The 19275-nt window shown below is 46.2% G+C and overlaps 2 protein-coding genes across 2 annotated transcripts; one reads left to right on the top strand and one right to left on the bottom strand.

Moving 5' to 3' along the window:
- The first annotated feature begins 1706 nt into the window (after positions 1-1706).
- LOC136696344 (proteasome subunit alpha type-7-B-like) lies at positions 1707-9983 on the top strand. The gene is made up of 7 exons (XM_066670676.1): positions 1707-1907; positions 3927-4053; positions 4520-4644; positions 7343-7465; positions 8413-8532; positions 9294-9356; positions 9732-9983. The coding sequence occupies exons 1-7, from the start codon at positions 1812-1814 to the stop codon at positions 9834-9836; spliced, it is 759 nt and encodes a 252-aa protein (XP_066526773.1). The 5' UTR covers positions 1707-1811; the 3' UTR covers positions 9837-9983.
- Positions 9899-17942, bottom strand: lsm14b (LSM family member 14B). The gene is made up of 9 exons (XM_066670675.1): positions 17743-17942; positions 16193-16356; positions 15180-15315; positions 13982-14161; positions 12792-12875; positions 12548-12709; positions 11875-12022; positions 11232-11403; positions 9899-10360 (listed from the first exon to the last, which is right to left on the bottom strand). The coding sequence occupies exons 1-8, from the start codon at positions 17861-17863 to the stop codon at positions 11238-11240; spliced, it is 1161 nt and encodes a 386-aa protein (XP_066526772.1). The 5' UTR covers positions 17864-17942; the 3' UTR covers positions 9899-10360; positions 11232-11237.
- Between the last annotated feature and the right edge of the window lie 1333 nt (positions 17943-19275).

Raw genomic sequence — 19275 nt, 5'->3', positions numbered from 1 at the left:
AATTCTGAAGGAGGATAGAAAACCACCTCCTCCCTCCCCCTCTCCATTTATTTCAGAAGAGTGCTGTAAAAATAAACGACACTAGGTGGAGCCCCAGGAGCAAAGAAAACCCAAATCTGTGAGGAGTGTGGTGTGTTCTCCCTGTGTCTGCGTGGGTTTCCTCCGGGTGACTGCCTGTGAGGAGTGTGGTGTGTTCTCCCTGTGTCTGCGTGGGTTTCCTCCGGGTGACTGCCTGTGAGGAGTGTGGTGTGTTCTCCCTGTGTCTGCGTGGGTTTCCTCCGGGTGACTGCCTGTGAGGAGTGTGGTGTGTTCTCCCTGTGTCTGCGTGGGTTTCCTCCGGGTGACTGCCTGTGAGGAGTGTGGTGTGTTCTCCCTGTGTCTGCGTGGGTTTCCTCCGGGTGACTGTCTGTGAGGAGTGTGGTGTGTTCTCCCTGTGTCTGCGTGGGTTTCCTCCGGGTGCTCCGGTTTCCTCCACACGTGTCGAATCCACACATTAGTAGGTGGATTAGAGACTCAAAAGTGTCCGTAGGTGTGAGTGTGTGAGTGAATGTGTGAGTGTGTGTCGCCCTGTGAAGGACTGGCGCCCCCTCCAGGGTGTGTTCCTGCCTTGTGCCCAGTGATTCTGGGTAGGCTCCAGATCCACCGCCGCCCTGAACTGGATAAGGGCTATAGACAATGAATGATTTAATGAAATTAATGAGTAGGAATCATGTTCATAACATGTCTGTAGGCTGCTGTTGTGCACAAAACCCACCTATAGTTGGCAGGTATTTCCTCTTCTGAGTGATCTTTTATGTCGTCGGTTTGAGTGAGGTTTGTGCTTTATTAATGAGGATTAATAACATGGGGTTATTGTTACTGCTCGTCTTACAGTGGGTGAAAAAAATGACTGAAATAATCTGTTCAGATTAAAACCACTGAGATACTCCAGTAATAAGAACTTTCCCCCACGTCCACAGGTAAGAGGAAGAACACACTTGGACTGGACACCCGTCCATCACACACACACACACACACACACACACACACACACACACACATACACCCAGTCACTTACACACTCTCACCTGTGGACAGTTTCACACACTCATTACCCTGCAGGGTCAGTGATGGGACCCGTAGAAATAAAGACAGACCCCTGTGGACCACACATGGATGTTTATCTGATATAAGAAGCCCACCTGGACCCCAGCAGTAGCCCCTGTATACGCCCCCCCACCCCACGACTACCCCCAGAGCCCATGGCCATCGTAACCTCAGCGCTAGCCCCCAGCGCTAACCCATGTTTCACCCATGAGAACACCTCTAAATTGTATGAGGTGCGCTGGAGATAATGGAGAAAAAAGTTCTGTTTTCACTGGAAGATCTTCCCTAAAATGAATGAATAAATCTGTCTCAGTATTGAACTTTAGATTCATATTTCTCTCACATTAGATTAGATTTGATTAGTAATCTTGATATTAATAATAGTGATATAATAATATTAATGAATATGTTGTGATTTTTCCTTCACAGCTGATAGACTCCTCCCTCTTTGGATTTTGTTAGTTCATCCACTGCGATACTGTTGTGGTTGTTGTTCAGACGCGCTTTGTTTACCAGCCAATCAGAACGCAGGGGGGCGTGGCCTGTTCAGTTACCCGTGTGCACGGCAGGGGGCGCCGTAAATGTGCTGTTTCATCCAGTCCAGCCACTTTCACTTTTACTTCTGACAGAGAAAGGAGCACGGGATCAGCAGCAGACACCGCACACACATTCCACCTTAAATTTAAGGAATTCAGAAAGAAAGAGAGGAAAGAGAGGAAGAGAGGATGAGTTACGACAGAGCCATCACCGTCTTCTCTCCGGACGGGCACCTGTTCCAGGTGGAGTACGCTCAGGAGGCGGTGAAGAAGGGCTCCACTGCGGTGAGGAACAAAGAACAAACAAATAAACAAACAAATAAATAAACAAATAAACAAGCAGATTAACTGTAACTCATACTGAGATATTCCCCTGCAGTCGTGACTCAGCTGCATTACTAAACGTTCTCGGACTGGGTCACTGTAGTTAGCTTTGGAACATTGCTGTGATGATTTGATGGCACTCAGCCTCGGGAACTGCTGTTGGATGAGGAGTTCTGAATCACTCCAGGTTTTACCATCTTCCAGGAGCAGCTGCACATGAGCCTAGCGTGGACTAGGAGGGTTTAGACTGTGGAGCGGTGGAACGGTGTTCTCTGGGGTGACTGATGGGGCTCTAACCCACACCTCAGAGTGGAGAAGGACTGGGGTTTGTTTGTGATCCAGAGCTAATCCTTCGCCATAATCACAGATCCTCACAGCAATGTCCCATCTCCGACTGCAGAGAGACACAGTCCTGACTTTACCCTTCACTTCAGAAGAGATGCTATAGTAATAATATAATGTTATATTATCCCTTTAAAGGAACAATGCATAATAATTCTACCTTAAAATTACAGCTTGAAAATCACTGTGATGCTTCACTGAGCTGTAATTAAAACTTTAGTGCCTCTGTTGTTGCTATTCCAGGCTCAGCACTGCAGAAACTGTACTATGTATCTTTTGGAGGAGGGTAGGTGACTGTGAGGAGTGTGGTGTGTTCTCTGTGTGTCTGTGTGGGTTTCCTCCAAGTGATCTAGTTCCCTCCCATAGTCCAAACTCACTTGATACTCCAAACTGAGTGTGAATGAGTGAGTGTGTGCGTGAATGTGTGACTATGTGAGTGAATGAGTGAGTGTGTATTGTGGCCTGTGGACAGGGCCGGCGTGGGACTCTTTTTCAGCCCGGGAGTTTCAAGCCCAAACCCGGCCCACATTTTCCATGAAGGAGGAATTTGAATAATTTTTTTTACACAAAACTGCGTTCTGACAAATCGATACTGATGCCAGTAGATTGACCAGAGGAGGATGGGTCACCCCTTGTGAGCCTTGGTTCCTCCCAAGGTTTCTTCCTCAGCTGGGGGAGTTTTTCCTTGCCACTGCCGCCCCTGGCCTCGCTCACTTGAGGGTTTTACATTTGTTTTTACATTTCATGTCAAATCTTTGTCTTACTGGAATTCTGTGAAGCTGCTTTGTGACAACATCAGTTGTGAAAAGCGCTATATAAATAAATTTGATTTGATTTGATTTGATTTGATATAAAGGCTCCAGGACAGAGAGGCCGTAAAAATCAGGGGAAAAGAACAGAGCAAGCAGCTAAAACACTGGAGACATTTATTCGAATGTAAAAATTAATTTATTAATTTGTTCATTCATTCATTGTCTGTAACCCTTATCCAGTTCAGGGCGGCGGGGGGTCCGGAGCCTACACAGAATCACTGGGCGCAAAGCGGGAACACACCCTGGAGGGGGCATCAGTCCTTCACAGGGCGACACACACTCACACATTCATTCACATACACACACCTACGGACACTTTTGAGTCTCCAATCCACCTACCAACGTGTGTTTTTGGAGCATGGGGGGAAACCGGAGCACCCTGAGGAAACCCATGCAGACACAGAGAGAACACACCACACTCCTCACAGACAGTCACCCGGAGGAAACCCACGCAGACACAGAGAGAACACACCACACTCCTCACAGACAGTCACCCGGAGGAAACCCACGCAGACACAGAGAGAACACACCACACTCCTCACAGACAGTCACCCGGAGGAAACCCACGCAGACACAGAGAGAACACACCACACTCCTTACAGACAGTCACCCGGAGCGGGACTCAAACCCACAACCTCCAGGACCCTGGAGCTGTGACAGAGACACTAGCTTGTTGCCCTTATTTAAACAAATATTCCAGTAAACACAGTGAGCGATATGTTGTGGTCATCAAAAATGTTTGAGGAAATATCCATATATCGTACGATAAGGGGATAATTTAATTAATGAGACAGACCTAGTGACTGCTTGTGTGACTGATGTGCAGGTCGGGGTGAGAGGGCAGAACATCGTGGTCCTGGGTGTGGAGAAGAAGTCCGCCGCCATGCTCCAGGACGACAGGACCGTGAGGAAGATCTGTGCTCTGGACGAAAATGTTTTCATGGCTTTCGCAGGTCAGTGAACTTTTACTAACACAATAAAAAACAGGATACTGGATCTGCAGGGTCTCGAGGTCCTGGGTGGGAATCTCGTCTTTGGGGTCACTGTCTGTGAGGAGTCTGGTGTGGACACACCCACTTTTACAAACTGTACTTCTGTATCTGTGGCACTGCATACTTTGTCACCCCCCTCTTCCCCCTGTTCCTCAGAGCTCAGGACCCCCACAGAGCAGGTGTGATGTGGTGGTGGATCATTCTCAGCGCTGCAGTGACTCTGACGTGGTGGTGGTGTGTTAGTGTGTGTTGTGCTGGTGTAGAGTGGATCAGACACAGCAGTGCTGCTGGAGTTTTTAAACCCCTCAGTGTCTGGACTGAGAACAGTCCACCGACCAAAAACATCCAGCCGACAGCGTCCTGTGTCACTGATGAAGGACTAGAGGATGACAGACACACACTAACCATATATTTCTGTGATGAACAGGACTGACTGCAGATGCAAGGATTATTATAAACAGAGCGAGGGTGGAGTGTCAGAGCCACAGACTCACGGTGGAGGACCCTGTGACAGTCGAGTACATCACTCGCTACATCGCCAGCATGAAACAGGTAAACATCCTGCAGCAGTACAGCCTTCGTGATTGGAGCCTGATTGAATGACTGAATGGCTGAGTGACTGAGTGACTGAATGACCGAGTGACTGAGTGACTAAATGACAGAGTAACTGAATGACTGAGTGACTGAATGACTGAGTGACTAAATGACAGAGTAACTGAATGACTGAGTGACTGAATGACTGAATGACTGAGTGACTAAATGACAGAGTGACTGAAGGACTGAACAACTGAGTGACTGAATGACTGAGCGACTGAATAACTGAGTGACTGAATGACTGAGTGACTGAATGACTGAGCGACTGAATAACTGAGTGACTGAACAACTGAGTGACTGAATGACTGAGCGACTGAATAACTGAGTGACTGAATGACTGAGTGACTGAATGACTGAATAACTGAGTGACTGAGTGACTGAATGGCTGAGTGACTGAGTGACTGAATGACTTAGTGACTGAGTGACTAAATGACAGAGTGACTGAATGACTGAATGACTGAGTGACTAAATGACAGAGTGACTGAATGACAGAGTGACTGTATGACAGAGTGACTGAATGACTGAGTGACTAAATGACAGAGTGACTGAATGACTGAGTGACTGAATGACAGAGTGACTGGATGACAGAATGATTGACTAAGTGACTGAATTACTGAGTAACTTAATGACTGATTTACTGAGTGACTGAATGACAAATTGACTGGATGACTGAGTGACTGAATGACTGAATGACTGAGTGACTGAATGACTGAGTGACTGAATGACTGACTGACTAAGTGACTGAATGACTGAATGACTGACTGACTAAGTGACTGAATGACTGACTGACTAAGTGACTGAATGACTGACTGACTAAGTGACTGAATGACTGAATGACTAAGTGACTGAATGACTGAGTGACTGAATGACTGACTGACTAAGTGACTGAATGACTGAGTGTCTGACTGAATGACTGACTGACTGACTGAATCACTAAGTGATTTTTCTGGACTGATATTATTTTATTCATTGTTAAATGCTGATTCCTGATCAGATCCAGCTCTGTTTACAAACATGACGTGGTTAAATAGGTCAGGGATCCGTTATATTTCTTTCATTTTAATATCTAAATGATACTATAATTGTTGACAGGAACCATAAAACAATTTAAATACCACAGTTTATATTTGAGTTGTGTGCTTTAGTAATGAGCTGGGGAGTGTGGTGTGTTCTCTCTGTGTCTGCGTGGGTTTCCTCCGGGTGACTGTCTGTGAGGAGTGTGGTGTGTTCTCTCTGTGTCTGCGTGGGTTTCCTCCGGGTGACTGTCTGTGAGGAGTGTGGTGTGTTCTCTCTGTGTCTGCGTGGGTTTCCTCCGGGTGACTGTCTGTGAGGAGTGTGGTGTGTTCTCTCTGTGTCTGCGTGGGTTTCCTCCGGGTGACTGTCTGTGAGGAGTGTGGTGTGTTCTCCCTGTGTCTGCATGGGTTTTCTCCGGGTGAATGTGTGTGAGGAGTGTGGTGTGTTCTCTCTGTGTCTGCGTGGGTTTCCTCCAGGTGACTGTCTGTGAGGAGTGTGGTGTGTTCTCCCTGTGTCTGTGTGGGTTTCCTCCGGGTGACTGTCTGTGAGGAGTGTGGTGTGTTCTCTCTGTGTCTGTGTGGGTTTCCTCCGGGTGAATGTCTGTGAGGGCGGCACGGTGGCGCAGCAGGTAGTGTCGCAGTCACACAGCTCCAGGGGCCTGGAGGTTGTGGGTTCGATTCCAGCTCCGGGTGACTGTCTGTGAGGAGTGTGGTGTGTTCTTCCCATGTCCGCGTGGGTTTCCTCCGGGTGCTCCGGTTTCCTCCCACAGTCCAAAAACACACGTTGCAGGTGGATTGGCGACTTGAAAGTGTCCGTAGGTGTGAGTGTGTGAGTGAATGTGTGTGTGTCTGTGTTGCCCTGTGAAGGACTGGCGTCCCCTCCAGGGTGTATTCCCGCCTTGCGCCCAATGATTCCAGGCTCTGGACCCCCCGCGACCCTAAATTGGATAAGCGGTTACAGATAATGGATGGATGAATGTCTGTGGTGTGTTCTACCTGTGTCTGCGTGGGTTTCCTCCGGGTGATTGTCTGTGAGGAGTGTGGTGTGCTCCGGTTTCCTCCCACAGTCCAAAAAACACGTTGGTAGGTGGATTAGAGACTCAAAAGTGTCCGTAGGTGTGAGTGAATGAGTGAGTGTGTGTCGCCCTGTGAAGCACTGGTGCCCCCTCCAGGGTGTGTTCCCGCCTAGTGCCCAGTGATTCAGGGTAGGCTCCAGACCCACCGCCGCCCTGAACTGGATAAAGGTCACAGACAATGAATGAATACAAAACTTTGTTTAACAGTTAAGATATACTTCCATAATACCAGTGTGTTGCAAAATATAAAGCTGGCGATCATAGAAACCACAGACCATAAAGTAGTTTGTTTTTTAATTTAAATCACTATTTTATATAAATGTTTTTAAATTAATTTGATTAATAATGAGTCAGTTCTATTACATTTTTTGTGCATTTATTTTTTGGGTTTGTTTTTTGGTTTTATTTCCTGTAAATCACTTTAATCCACAGAAAACTCCAGAACTAATCAATCAGCATCTGTACCTAACCTCACTGATGCGCTCCTGGCTGCCATCAAACCCTCACAGCAAGATTTTAACATCTATAGACTGTTACTGTTTCTTCATGCTGTGTTTATTTGTGCAGCGCTACACTCAGAGCAACGGACGACGACCTTTTGGGATTTCTACCCTCATTGTGGGATTTGACTTTGATGGGACACCCAACCTTTACCAAACGGACCCTTCTGGAACATACCACGCCTGGAAGGTGGGGGAGTCCACGTTATTTCAGCTGGTTTATTCATTTATAATGATATATTTTATTTTTATTTTTGTCTTTCATGACGTTCACTGTGTCAGATTAGAGCTGTAAATCTGTGCCAAGTCTCGGTCGGGAGACAGGGGACACTTCACGTTTCACACGGACCATTCTTGGTTCACGTCGTTGTGTCAGTTCAGATGTCATCGGAAGGCGGGTTTAGAAACTGAATCACATCTACAGAAGCACTGTGTTACGCTGCAGGTTTTGTTCTGAAAAGAGGAAGAAGAAGAAGCCATAGTCGATGGTTCCTGGGATAGATAAATAAATAAATAAATAAATACATAAGTAGGAAAGGAATGAACTTCTATAATATATTTTATTATACATATATATAATTATTCTATAATTCTATAATGAACCTCTTGAAAAATTGATAATTCAGAGCAGTATTAGCTTTTAGCATGTAGCATTAAACTTCTTAAAGAGCTGGTAATTCACAGCAGTGTTAGCTTTTAGCATGTAGCATTAAACTTCTTAAAGAGCTGGTAATTCACAGCAGTGTTAGCTTTTAGCCTGTTACATCATCAAAAAAAAACTTCTCAAAGAATTGATCATTCAGAGCAGTGTTAGCTTTTAGCATGTAGCATTATTATGAATTCCTTAATTATCTGGTAATTCAGAGCAGTGTTAGCCTTTAGCATGTAGCATTATTAATTATGAATTCCTTAATTATCTGGTAATTCACAGCAGTGTTAGCCTTTAGCATGTAGCATTATTAATTATGAATTCCTTAATTATCTGGTAATTCAGAGCAGTGTTAGCTTTTAGCATGTAGCATTATTAATAAAAATTTCCTTAATGAGCTGGTGATGGGCGTTCAGTGAAGAAAGGACTACCGAACTTGATGAACTCATTAAACTCTGGTGTGTTAATGTAATACTGTTTGTTTTCAGTCCAACGCCATCGGGAGATCAGCCAAAACGGTGCGGGAATTCCTGGAGAAGAATTATAAAGAGGAGGAGATGGAGTCTGATGAACTGGCCATAAAACTCACTGTTAGAGCACTGCTGGAGGTACGGATACAATCCATTGTTTACAGTTAAGGTGCAGGTTGGATATGTTGTCTCAGATTGTGAACAGGGACCAGTCGCATAACTCTGTTTCCTTCGAATTATTTAAGCTCACCTTAACTCTCTGAAAAACAGAAACCGTGTCTGAGATTGTGTAACTAGGTGAACGCTGAGATGAAGACCCTGTGAGCGAGGTGTAGTTCAGAGACTTCCTCTGGTCCTTCACTCAGTAAAACCACACACTGCACATTGTTTTTCCATATTCTTCTAAAATAATTCACATTTCCTCCTCTGTCCGGTTAGGTTTTAATTTTATTTTAAAAGCCGTTGAGACAACTTTCCAACAGTGTTCAGAGTTGTTTTGAGGTCCTGTCGTCATGGAAACAAAACCTCATTCACTGTAGTAAACCCCTTATGGTCTTTCCTTAGGTGAAATGTTTGAGGGATTTTACGCAACTCACTTAATGAGCTTTTGGTAAGAGACAAGCTGCATCTGTGGAAGAAGATTTAAGGCATTTCATGCCTTCATTTGTTTACCATTTCAGCCCCTAAACTCTCATACGGCTGTTAGCAAAACACACTGCTGTCGAACCCAGCGTAGCCCTCCCTCCCAGCCTCCAGAAACCAGTCAGACACGAGTGACACTTATTGGACAAGCAGTAGCCTACAGTCAGTGGAGTGCCAGCCTTTTTACACCTGTGGACTGATAGATGCTCACTGTCTGGAGGAGACCTGCGTTATTCTTTACTTTTGTGTATTTCCAGGTGGTGCAGAGCGGAGGGAAAAACATTGAACTGGCCGTAATGAAGCGTGGAGAAACCATGAAGGTTTGTTCCATTCAAATCCAGTCAGTTACATTGAGAACCCACCATTGAGACGTTTAATAAAATAAAATTCCCAGCCCAGCTTTTAGAAAGGGAAGTACCTTTAGAACTGATCTGTAAACAGGGTAGTGTTTTGTTTCTGAAATAAACTTGTGGTGGTGAATGGAACCAGACGTCCTCTAAAAGCTCCTGATTGGGGAGGTCACTGAGGGAAGGTGAAAAGAAAAAGCAATGCTGAGAAACACTGGGTCCCCGTTCACCAGCAATGTTTAGAGCACAGTGGAGACATTATAAATGTGAAGATGCCTTGTGATAAGGGAAGTGTCGTTCTAGCTACAACCACCCCCTCAAATATTCAAACCTGTTTGTTGTCGACAGCTTTTGGAGCCGGCGGAGATTGAGAACATCGTGTCAACCATTGAGAGAGAAAAGGAGGAAGCGGAGAAGAAAAAGAAAGCAGCAACATCCTCCAGCCCGTCATAAACAACCCAAGAAAACAGACCAGGGACCAGTTTCAGGCATGCAAGGGTTAATTCATGAAACAACTTCAGTTCAGCCATTTTTCCATTTTATTAGCAATGGTTCTTTTTGTACAAAGTCCCCTGTTGATTAAACAAATAAAGGAAGAAAAAACACAAAAGAAAGTCATTTGATTGAAACCAAACGTTGTGGGGGGGACACACTGAGCCCACGTCAGTAAAGTCTTTCACATTCCGCAAAATCCAGCCGTATTTACATCAAACGTATAAATAAAAGTCAAGTTAAAGTGCATTTCGATACTCCATCAGTTCATAAACAAGTGACACAGCAATAATTCAAAAACCAAAAAAGACGTCGTTACAAACAACACTTTAAATCTGCTTTAGCTTTAAGCTCTTGCTGAAACAAGACGGACCTCGTGGGGTAAAGAAACCCACAAAACAAAACAAAGGTTTCCTACGAGAGACGGGAACCGGGGTGAGTATTTACACAACACCACTCTGGAAATCCAAGTGAGGCGTTCACACCTGAAAGAGAAGAAATCACTGTCATACGCAGAGACTTGGACGTCACAGTCAGATACTGCACCAACACACTTGCCTTTATGTCCTCTCAAACCCAGTGCTGTGATTGGACAGACTCAGACGAGGGGGCGGGGTCATTCTAAAGTTTCTGGACTTGAAGTCAGAAGAGGAGCAGCTCGTTTAACCCCGTTTTCTCTGACTCGGCCGCACTGTTTGGGTTGGTGGGGTCCGGAGCCCAACATCGTGACGCACTGAACAAGGGAGATTTGGGGATGTAACTTTGGGGACCCCTCTGGAGGAAACGTGTAACTGCACACGTGAGAAACCCACTGCACAAAGGGGCACAGGTTTTACGCCAGAATCTTTTCCCTTAAATGTTGACTATTTTCTATAAAAGCTGATGACCAGCTGAAGGAGCACACTGAACCGGACCTCAGATACAGCATTAATACGTTAACTAAAAACTGGATGGGACCATCTCGATTAAAAAAGGGGACGGACTACACCACACGTTAGCATCTAAAAAGCCCTATTCAGACTGTTCTAGTTGTGGATTAAATATTTAAAGTTTGAGTTTGTTGAACCCTGCTGTGTCTGATCCACACTGAGGGCAATGAATGGAGCAGCCACTTAATAAGCAGCCACTCTTAATTACGCCGTGATTTCACTGTAAATACTAGACCTGTGTACCACTAGATCTGTGGTAAAATGTCACTGCCTTGGGCTTTACTCTTGTTCTACTCGTCTCACACCAAGCAGGGTTGGGTTCTCTGCACTCGACAATGTGTAGCGCTCTGAAATGCCACCGTAAGCATTTGGTGCGTAAAGTATTACACTTTCACAGCATTAAATCCAAACATATTACAGCACTCACAGGAGCTCAGATTCTCCCAGTGCTGCTGGGCTGTGGAGCGCCCTGTCTCTGGGTCACTCCTCGACCTCTTCGCCCCCTGAAACCGCCGCGGAAACCTCGTCCTCTCAGAAATCGCCCAGGGACTCCAAACGTCTCCACGTTCAGCTTGCGCTCCTCCGCCCAAGTCGTACGTCTGCAGAGGACACCACAGAAGTCTGAGAACACTCAATGGGACGTTCATAAAACCACCATTCCATTAAAAAAGCCTTAAGTGCATTAGCAGAGCTGAAACGTATAATAAAAAAAACTGAGGAATTAGAAACAGGACACGGCGGTGGATTAATTCGAGACCGTCCTCAGGAGTGTATCCTGGTCAAGAGTGTTTCCGCCATGTGCCCAATGACTCAGGGGAGGATCTAGACCATGACCCTGATCAGGAGCTGCTTACAGAAAAGCGAACGAACGTAAGACTGACAGGAGAATGATGCCTCCACTGACGGGTGACACATCCGAGTTCATAAACCCAGCAAAACTACTGAACCTCCCCACAGTGGAACAATTAAAACACTAGGTAGCATTTCCACATTAAAATTACAGCTTCAAAACCATTGCGATGCTCACATGCTCTTTTCCGTGACCTTTGTGACCAGTTCCTGCCTCTCACCTCGACTTGAGTTCTGAGGAGATGTTATCGAAGAAGCTCTTGGCTTTGTTGTAAAAGCACTTTGGCCCAAACAGGTCCTCCACAGCTCCCTCGCTGCTCTGAGTCTCCACTCCAGAGTCCACCTTCTCTTCCCTCCCCTCTGGAGCTTCTGCAGAACAGAAACACCCAGAATTAACACCCTTCTGCCAGGTTCTCTCCCGTTCAGGACCCACTCAGCTGCAGCAGGGAGAGCACACACATTCACACCTGCTGTAGCACAGCGATGACAGGTACTTCCTCAATTAGGTGGAAGTTCATCTGTTCTTCTGCATACTTTGTCCCCTCCACTTCATTCTCAGCACTGCAGTGACACTGAGCTGGTGGTGGTGTTAGTGTGTGTTGTGAGTTCTGAGAGTAGCCCAACAATAGGCTACAAGGTGGACCAACGAGGGAGGAGTGTCTCGCAGAGTGGACAGAGGGTGGACAGAGGGTTTAAAAACTCCAGCAGCACTGCTGTGTCTGATCCACTCTACACCAGCACAACACACACTAACACACCACCACCACCACGTCAGTGTCACTGCAGCGCTGAGGAGAATCCACCACCCACGTCAGAGCTGATCCAACGGCCTCTAATCAGAAACTGTTTTAATTTCAGCTTGGAGTTTAAAACCCCAGTGTCTGCTTCTCCCACCTTTAACGCTCTCAGTCTCCTGAAGCTCCTTCGTGAGGTCGTCTTTATTAAACTGAGCGTTAGCCGTTTCAAAATCAAAGTCTGACTCAAACTGGAGTGTGGTGGGCTTTGTGGTCCCCACGATTATCTGACCACGGCCTCGATTTCTGTTCCTGCGGTTTCCTAGGAATTAAATAAAACACTTTGTATTACACGTTAAACTCTAAAACATTAAAAAAATGAAAATACAATAAAATAAAGATACCCTGTCGTCTCCTCTGTGGGGGTTTGTTCTCATCATTAGCCTGACTCTGCCCCCGTGTCTCCCCTCGCTGAGTGGTCGGGACGTCTACAGGACAAACATTACACACAGTAGGTTTTAAAGACAAAAAACCCAGTTACCTACGATAAAAACATTAAGAAATAAATGTTACGGAGCGAAACCACTGACTAATACTTTAATCTGAATTTTGAACATTTAAAATTTTAGTGAATTCTGTATTTGAGTTACATCTGAATATTTTATATTTGAACTGATGGCATTTGCTAATTTTTTTATTTTTTTTTTATAAATTGAGAGGTGGTGAAGTACTCGCTTTTATTTAAAAAAAATAATAAATCCTCGCCAATTTTCTCTATCAATTACAGACAAACAGCTCAGTTTCCCAACTCTGCTTCTTAAGCTTTAGCACTGGAGCTAAGAATCATGCAGCTACTAGATACAACAGCCATAACTCACCCGTTAGCAACATGCTAATGCTACATTCAGAGGGTTCAGCAAAACTGCTCAAAGGTTTCCCCATTTAATCTCTTCCTAGCGCTGGTGAAAGTCACAGTGCAAAGATATAAATTAAGACACTAATAATACAGATGAGAACAGGAACGCCATCCTGACCGCTGCTCCCCAAACGATCACACCACAGCGCTAACTAAGCCCTCACGATGCTAAAACCAGAGAGATGCCCATCGACATGTTGCAAAGGATAGCTACATCATTTTTCACATATTTTATGCAAACTTTAATGGTGTAACATCAACATCTCGACTGGAAAAATCACCTCTTGCCGTTCACTGAATCATTAGCAAAAAAACTAATTAATTTTTACATTTTAAGGTTCTTAAAGTTATATGGTGAAAATAAATGAGACTCATCCACAGCTCATTATTCAAACAAGGTGTAAACTAACAATTAAATGAAAGAGTGCAAAGAAATTTAAAGTTGGTGAGGATCACTGACAAAAAAAATTGTCAGAAGGAGCTCAGGCTCTGTCCCAAATATCCCCCTATTACCCACAGTTATAACCCATAAAGTGCACCAAGACGACTACTACACAGTGAACTAAAGATTAGGAAAATCTGAAGTGTGTAGGCGAATATATACCTTTTTATTTTCTCCACAAGAAAATAAAGAAAATAAAGTCCACAAGCCTCGACTGCTCAGAAATCACTCCTTACCCCCGACCCCACCACTTCTCAGAGCTTGGGGGCTTTCCCTGGCAGTCCTCTGGAGTCTCCCAGCGTCTCGACCCTGCGGCTGTGATGAAGATAAGCCTTTCTTTGGAGCCGATTTTTCCACGGGCACGGTCTGCACGGCCTGCTCCACCATGGGACCTCGTCTCGGGAGGCCGTGGAGCCCTACACGTGGGACAAGGTCAAAGACTTCACACCAGAACACTGAGAACATGACCGTGACATCAGTTAACTGTCCACCAGCCTCATCTTCCTCTCTATACGCCCCATCGGGGTCCCACCTATAGCCCACGTCCCTCTGGAACCAAGCCCTCAGCCCATGATCAACACTCATGGTCCTCACCAAGCCGTGCTGCCAGGCTTCAAGGAGCAGTCAGTGACGAAGGCTAAGACTGCTTTGCTTGAATGAAACTAGTTATGCTCCATAGAGAGGGCTGCCAACAAGGTCGGCTTAATTTAACACAAGTTTAAAAGAACTTTAAACTGTCCTTGTGTATGAGAGGTGCTCTATAAATAAACTTTACCTTGTCTCTACAGAATGACATCCTGGTCAGCAGGTGTCAGTATAACAGCCATAAGATCACACACACGAAGCACAATTAGCCTGCTCCTTTATAGCAGTAGGTAGTACACACTGTAGACAGTTAATACACAATAAGAGTCCTGGACCAACAGAGATTAACTACTGAAGTACACTGTAGTTAATGGCACATGGTCAAATCTCCAGAGGAACAGTGTAGTACCTTTTCTCCAGCTACACACTTTTTAAACATCTGTAATTAACCAGGTCTCATTAGCGTAATTAAAGCAAAACTTGGTCGTGTTTTTACCTCAAAACTACAGCTTCAAGAACCACTGATGCTCCACTAAGAGACGGACGCCCTGTTACAGCTCAGAGGAGCATGAAACTTTAAGGTTTAAAACACACAAAAAAGGGTTGCTTCAAAAGCAGTAGTTGAAGTAGGGGTGGGCCCCCTAGCGGTGTGGCAGAAACATTGCAGGGGACACAAGGCTAATGAATGAGATACAGAACACATGTCTTTCCTAATAATTCTGCTGTAAAGCTGATCTCTTTATAATTTACGATGTTTAAAAATTCAAGTGGCATCTGGAAGCAAAAGCATCAGCCCAGGGTGATCTTCCCTGGTCAAGCACCACCCCTCTGCTGCTCTTATGGTCTCACCGAGTCCCAGCGCCGCTGCGTACTGCTGGTTGAGCAGAGAGCTGGCAGCCAGCTGACTGTACGCAGGCATCACGGGTCGGTACGGACTGTAACCTCCCTGAGAACCATACGACACGGAGGAGCTGCCCACAGACGACTGTGGAGGAAAAGAACAAATCGTTATAACAGCACTCAGAAAAACTTCATGACACGACACAAACCGGGCTGGAACCAACAGACAGCATCTAACAGCTGCAAGGTCTCAGTGTGCCGTCCTCTAGGAAACATCTCAGCGCCACTGACCGTAGAGGAGCACTGTAGTCCACCTGTGGCTCTGCATACTTTGTTACCCCCCTTCCCCCCTGTTCCTCAGCGCTCAACACCCCCACAGAGCAGGTGTGATGTGGTGGTGGATCATTCTCAGCGCTGCAGTGACACTGACGTGGTGGTGGTGTGTTAGTGTGTGTTGTGCTGGTGTAGAGTGGATCAGACACAGCAGTGCTGCTGGAGTTTTTAAACCCTGTGTCCACTCTCTGTCCACTCTGTGAGACACTCCTCCCTCGTTGGTCCACCTTGTAGATGTAGAGTCAGAGACAGTAGCTCATCTGTCGCTGCACAGTGTGTGTCGCTCGTCCTCTAGTCCTTCATCAGTGACACAGGACGCTGTCGGCTGGATGTTTTCGGTCGGTGGACTGTTCTCGGTCCAGACACTGAGGGGTTAAAAACTCCAGCAGCACTGCTGTGTCTGATCCACTCTACACCAGCACAACACACACTAACACACCACCACCACGTCAGTGTCACTGCAGCGCTGAGAATGATCCACCACCACATCACACCTGCTCTGTGGGGGTCCTGAGAGCTGAAGTGATCTGGACTAGAGACTTAAGGCGGGGAGCACAGCTCACACTAATCCCAATGACTCTTGACTAAATCGAGCTTTGGTCCCCTGCGAATACATTCAGACACTCACTGGTGCCAGATATGGGTTACAAGACGCAATAAAGAGGAGATGAAGAAAAACACACGCGTACCTGGACGATGGCAGGGTCCTGCGGGAGACTGTGGTGCAGTTTGGGAGGCTCACACACCGTGATATCTTTAATATCACTTCCTCTGAAGATGATATAATCAAACACTTCATCTCTCGGGGGAACAGGACGGTCGGTGGGACGCCCTTCGGTTCCATACGACCTCACTGGACACAAGACGATGTCAAGTAACTGAAGCTTAGAGCCCAGCGATTAAAGGTGCAGTAGGCAACTTCACAGAACTGTTATTGTAGTTTACCTACTTGGCCTCTAGGAGGCTACAAACTGAACCCTGACCCACGACAGGTGCCCCAAGCCCAAATGATATTAAAAACAGTTTGGAAAGTGGAATAACTCCCTCATTAAAGCAACGTTTACCTCCAGGAAAGAGCCATCTAGGTCTTGGCTGTAGAATTTACCCCAGAGCGACTTAAAGCATTGATCTAAATTTAATTAATAAAATCATTTAAGTAGTCTAACACTCATCGGTTGAGCTTTAAAATAAAACAAGGCCCTCCCCACCCCCCCACGAGACCCCCCTCATGCCGTACAAAGCAACACACACTTCCTTAAAAGCTCTTTAAACCTAGAGTTTACAAACCCCAGGGTTCCAAAAGCTACTCCTTTAAAACACACTTGAAAACCACTTAAATTAAAATAAACCAAGAAAACAACTCAATCTCACCCAAAAAGGTCTTAAAACAACAAAAAACTAATATATAAATGTTTAAAATTCTCCTTGAAGGCCCCTCAGACTTCCCAAAAGCTACTCCGTCCTGTAAAAGCTCTTAAACTACTAGTCCAACCAAAAAAAGAAACTTCACAAACTACTTAAAGTCTGTCTTCCAAGTCGCCCCTAAACCCCCACAGGCAACAAAACCCACCATAAACCTCATGAAAACGCCCCAAAACCCACTCACATGCCCTTAAAGCTTCTTTAAAACACACAACACGCACAAACATCCTAAAACAAGCTTCTTTAAAAAGACCTGTCGTGTAAAACAGCCCTGAGGTCACCTTAATACCCCCAGGGGGCCTCTAAAACCTCTACAAACTCCCTCTGCCACTCACACTGTGCCCTAAAACTCCTCTAAATGCGTTTAGACCCAGTCTCTTATCTTTCCCTAGGGCCACGGTGGCCAGTGCACAAGAGCAAACCTACTGTAAGAGCCCTCAGAAGTCCTGAGGCGACAGAAACTACTGAACTCCTCAGAGTCCCATAAAACCCAATCCCCTAAAAACTACTCTGAAGCTGTTTAAAGTTACAACACCTCTTTAAAAAGCATTTCAAACGACACCAAATCCCAACATCTAACTTTTCCTACAAGCACCTTAAGCTAGTTTTAACATTTCAGTGTCCCCACTAACTCTCTAAACCCAGTGTGAAGCCGTTTAACCGCCTCTACACCTCAAACTCCCCTTAAACTCCAACAACACCCCCTAGGAACACTTTAAATGGCCCTTAAATGCTTTAATTACTTCAAGGGGTTCCCCCTTAACTAGCCTACAAGTTCATTAGCAGGTCTCGCTAGTGTCCCTCTCCCCTCTCTCACCCTTGGCCAGGGCCACGGTGGAGTTGTCGGTGTCGATGGTGTAGAGAACCCCCTCGTAGCGGATCTGCGCCTTGGAGATGAGGCTGATCCTGCTGCCGATGTACGGAGTACCCGTGCTCATGTTCACTTCTCAGACGTCAAAAACCCGCTCAAACGGAGGCTCGCGCTCTCGCACAGCGTACAGACATCCACCTCTCACCCGCACGCGCTCCGAGCGCCGCGTGCTCCACGCCAACTCATTTATAGGTAACACCTACCTGAGCTGGTGGGCCACGCCCCCTTCTCACGCGCGCAGGTGCGGCGCATGATTCCGGTCGCCATGGCAACGGTGATGTTACGTTCCTTGGTTATGTGGCACAAGCTAACTTTGTAGGATTTGGGTTTCATAGACTCATAGTAATAATTTCAAGTATTTCTACAACAACAATAGTAATATTAATTTAATATTAGTTTTATTGTTCGCCAATCAGAATGCAACTGACAGAATCCTGACAGTGAGCCCAGCTTAAAGGAACACTTTGTAATATTTTAACCATAAAATTGCAACTTCAGAATCATTATAATTCTACACTTTGCTGTAATAGGGTGAATAGAGCCTCTTCATTGCCACTTTGGGCTCAGCACTAACTTTTGGAGAAGGGTAAACCACCCCATTCCTTCTCCCTCACCCGGTAATTTCAGTACATTCATTCATTGTCTGTAACCCTTATCCAGTTCAGGGCGGCGGTGGGTCCTGGAATCACTGGGCCCAAGGCGAAACACACCCTGGAGGGTGTACCAGTCCTTCACAGGGTGACACACACACACACACCCATGGACACTTTTGAGTCACCAATCCACCTACCATTGTGTGTGTTTTTGGACCATGGGAGGAAACCGGAGCACCCGGAGGAAACCCACGCAGACACAGAGAGAACACACCACACTCCTCACAGACAGTCACCCGGAGGAAACCCACGCAGACACAGAGAGAACACACCACACTCCTCACAGACAGTCACCCGGAGGAAACCCACGCAGACACAGAGAGAACACACCACACTCCTCACAGACAGTCACCCGGAGGAAACCCACGCAGACACAGAGAGAACACACCACACTCCTCACAGACAGTCACCCGGAGGAAACCCACGCAGACACAGAGAGAACACACCACACTCCTCACAGACAGTCACCCGGAGGAAACCCACGCAGACACAGAGAGAACACACCACACTCCTCACAGACAGTCACCCGGAGGAAACCCACGCAGACACAGGGAGAACACACCACACTCCTCACAGACAGTCACCCGGAGGAAACCCACGCAGACACAGGGAGAACACACCACACTCCTCACAGACAGTCACCCGGAGGAAACCCACGCAGACACAGGGAGAACACACCACACTCCTCACAGACAGTCACCCGGAGGAAACCCACGCAGACACAGGGAGAACACACCACACTCCTCACAGACAGGTCCCCGGTGCTGTGTGACTGCGACACTACCTGCTGCACCACCGTGCCGCCCTAATTTCAGTACAGCGCTAT

The sequence above is a fragment of the Hoplias malabaricus genome, chromosome 5, assembly GCF_029633855.1.
Source record: "Hoplias malabaricus isolate fHopMal1 chromosome 5, fHopMal1.hap1, whole genome shotgun sequence".
Classification (NCBI taxonomy): Eukaryota; Metazoa; Chordata; class Actinopteri; order Characiformes; family Erythrinidae; genus Hoplias; species Hoplias malabaricus.
The sequence above is the reverse complement of the archived record's forward strand: the minus strand, read 5'-3'. Positions and strand labels throughout refer to the sequence as shown.

What these genes read in the sequence shown, in the direction of transcription:
- LOC136696344 (XM_066670676.1), top strand. Translation starts at nt 1,812, where the DNA reads ATGAGTTACGACAGAGCCATCACCGTCTTCTCTCCGGACGGGCACCTG. An exon ending in TGTTTTCATGGCTTTCGCAG is followed by an intron (nt 4,054 to 4,519) that starts GTCAGTGAACTT and finishes TGTGATGAACAG; the next exon opens with GACTGACTGCAGATGCAAGG. An exon ending in GAACATACCACGCCTGGAAG is followed by an intron (nt 7,466 to 8,412) that starts GTGGGGGAGTCC and finishes GTTTGTTTTCAG; the next exon opens with TCCAACGCCATCGGGAGATC.
- lsm14b (XM_066670675.1), bottom strand. Translation starts at nt 17,863, where the DNA reads ATGAGCACGGGTACTCCGTACATCGGCAGCAGGATCAGCCTCATCTCC. An exon ending in CGCAGCGGCGCTGGGACTCG is followed by an intron (nt 14,162 to 15,179) that starts GTGAGACCATAA and finishes TCCCACGTGTAG; the next exon opens with GGCTCCACGGCCTCCCGAGA. An exon ending in TCCTCAGAACTCAAGTCGAG is followed by an intron (nt 11,404 to 11,874) that starts GTGAGAGGCAGG and finishes TGTCCTCTGCAG; the next exon opens with ACGTACGACTTGGGCGGAGG.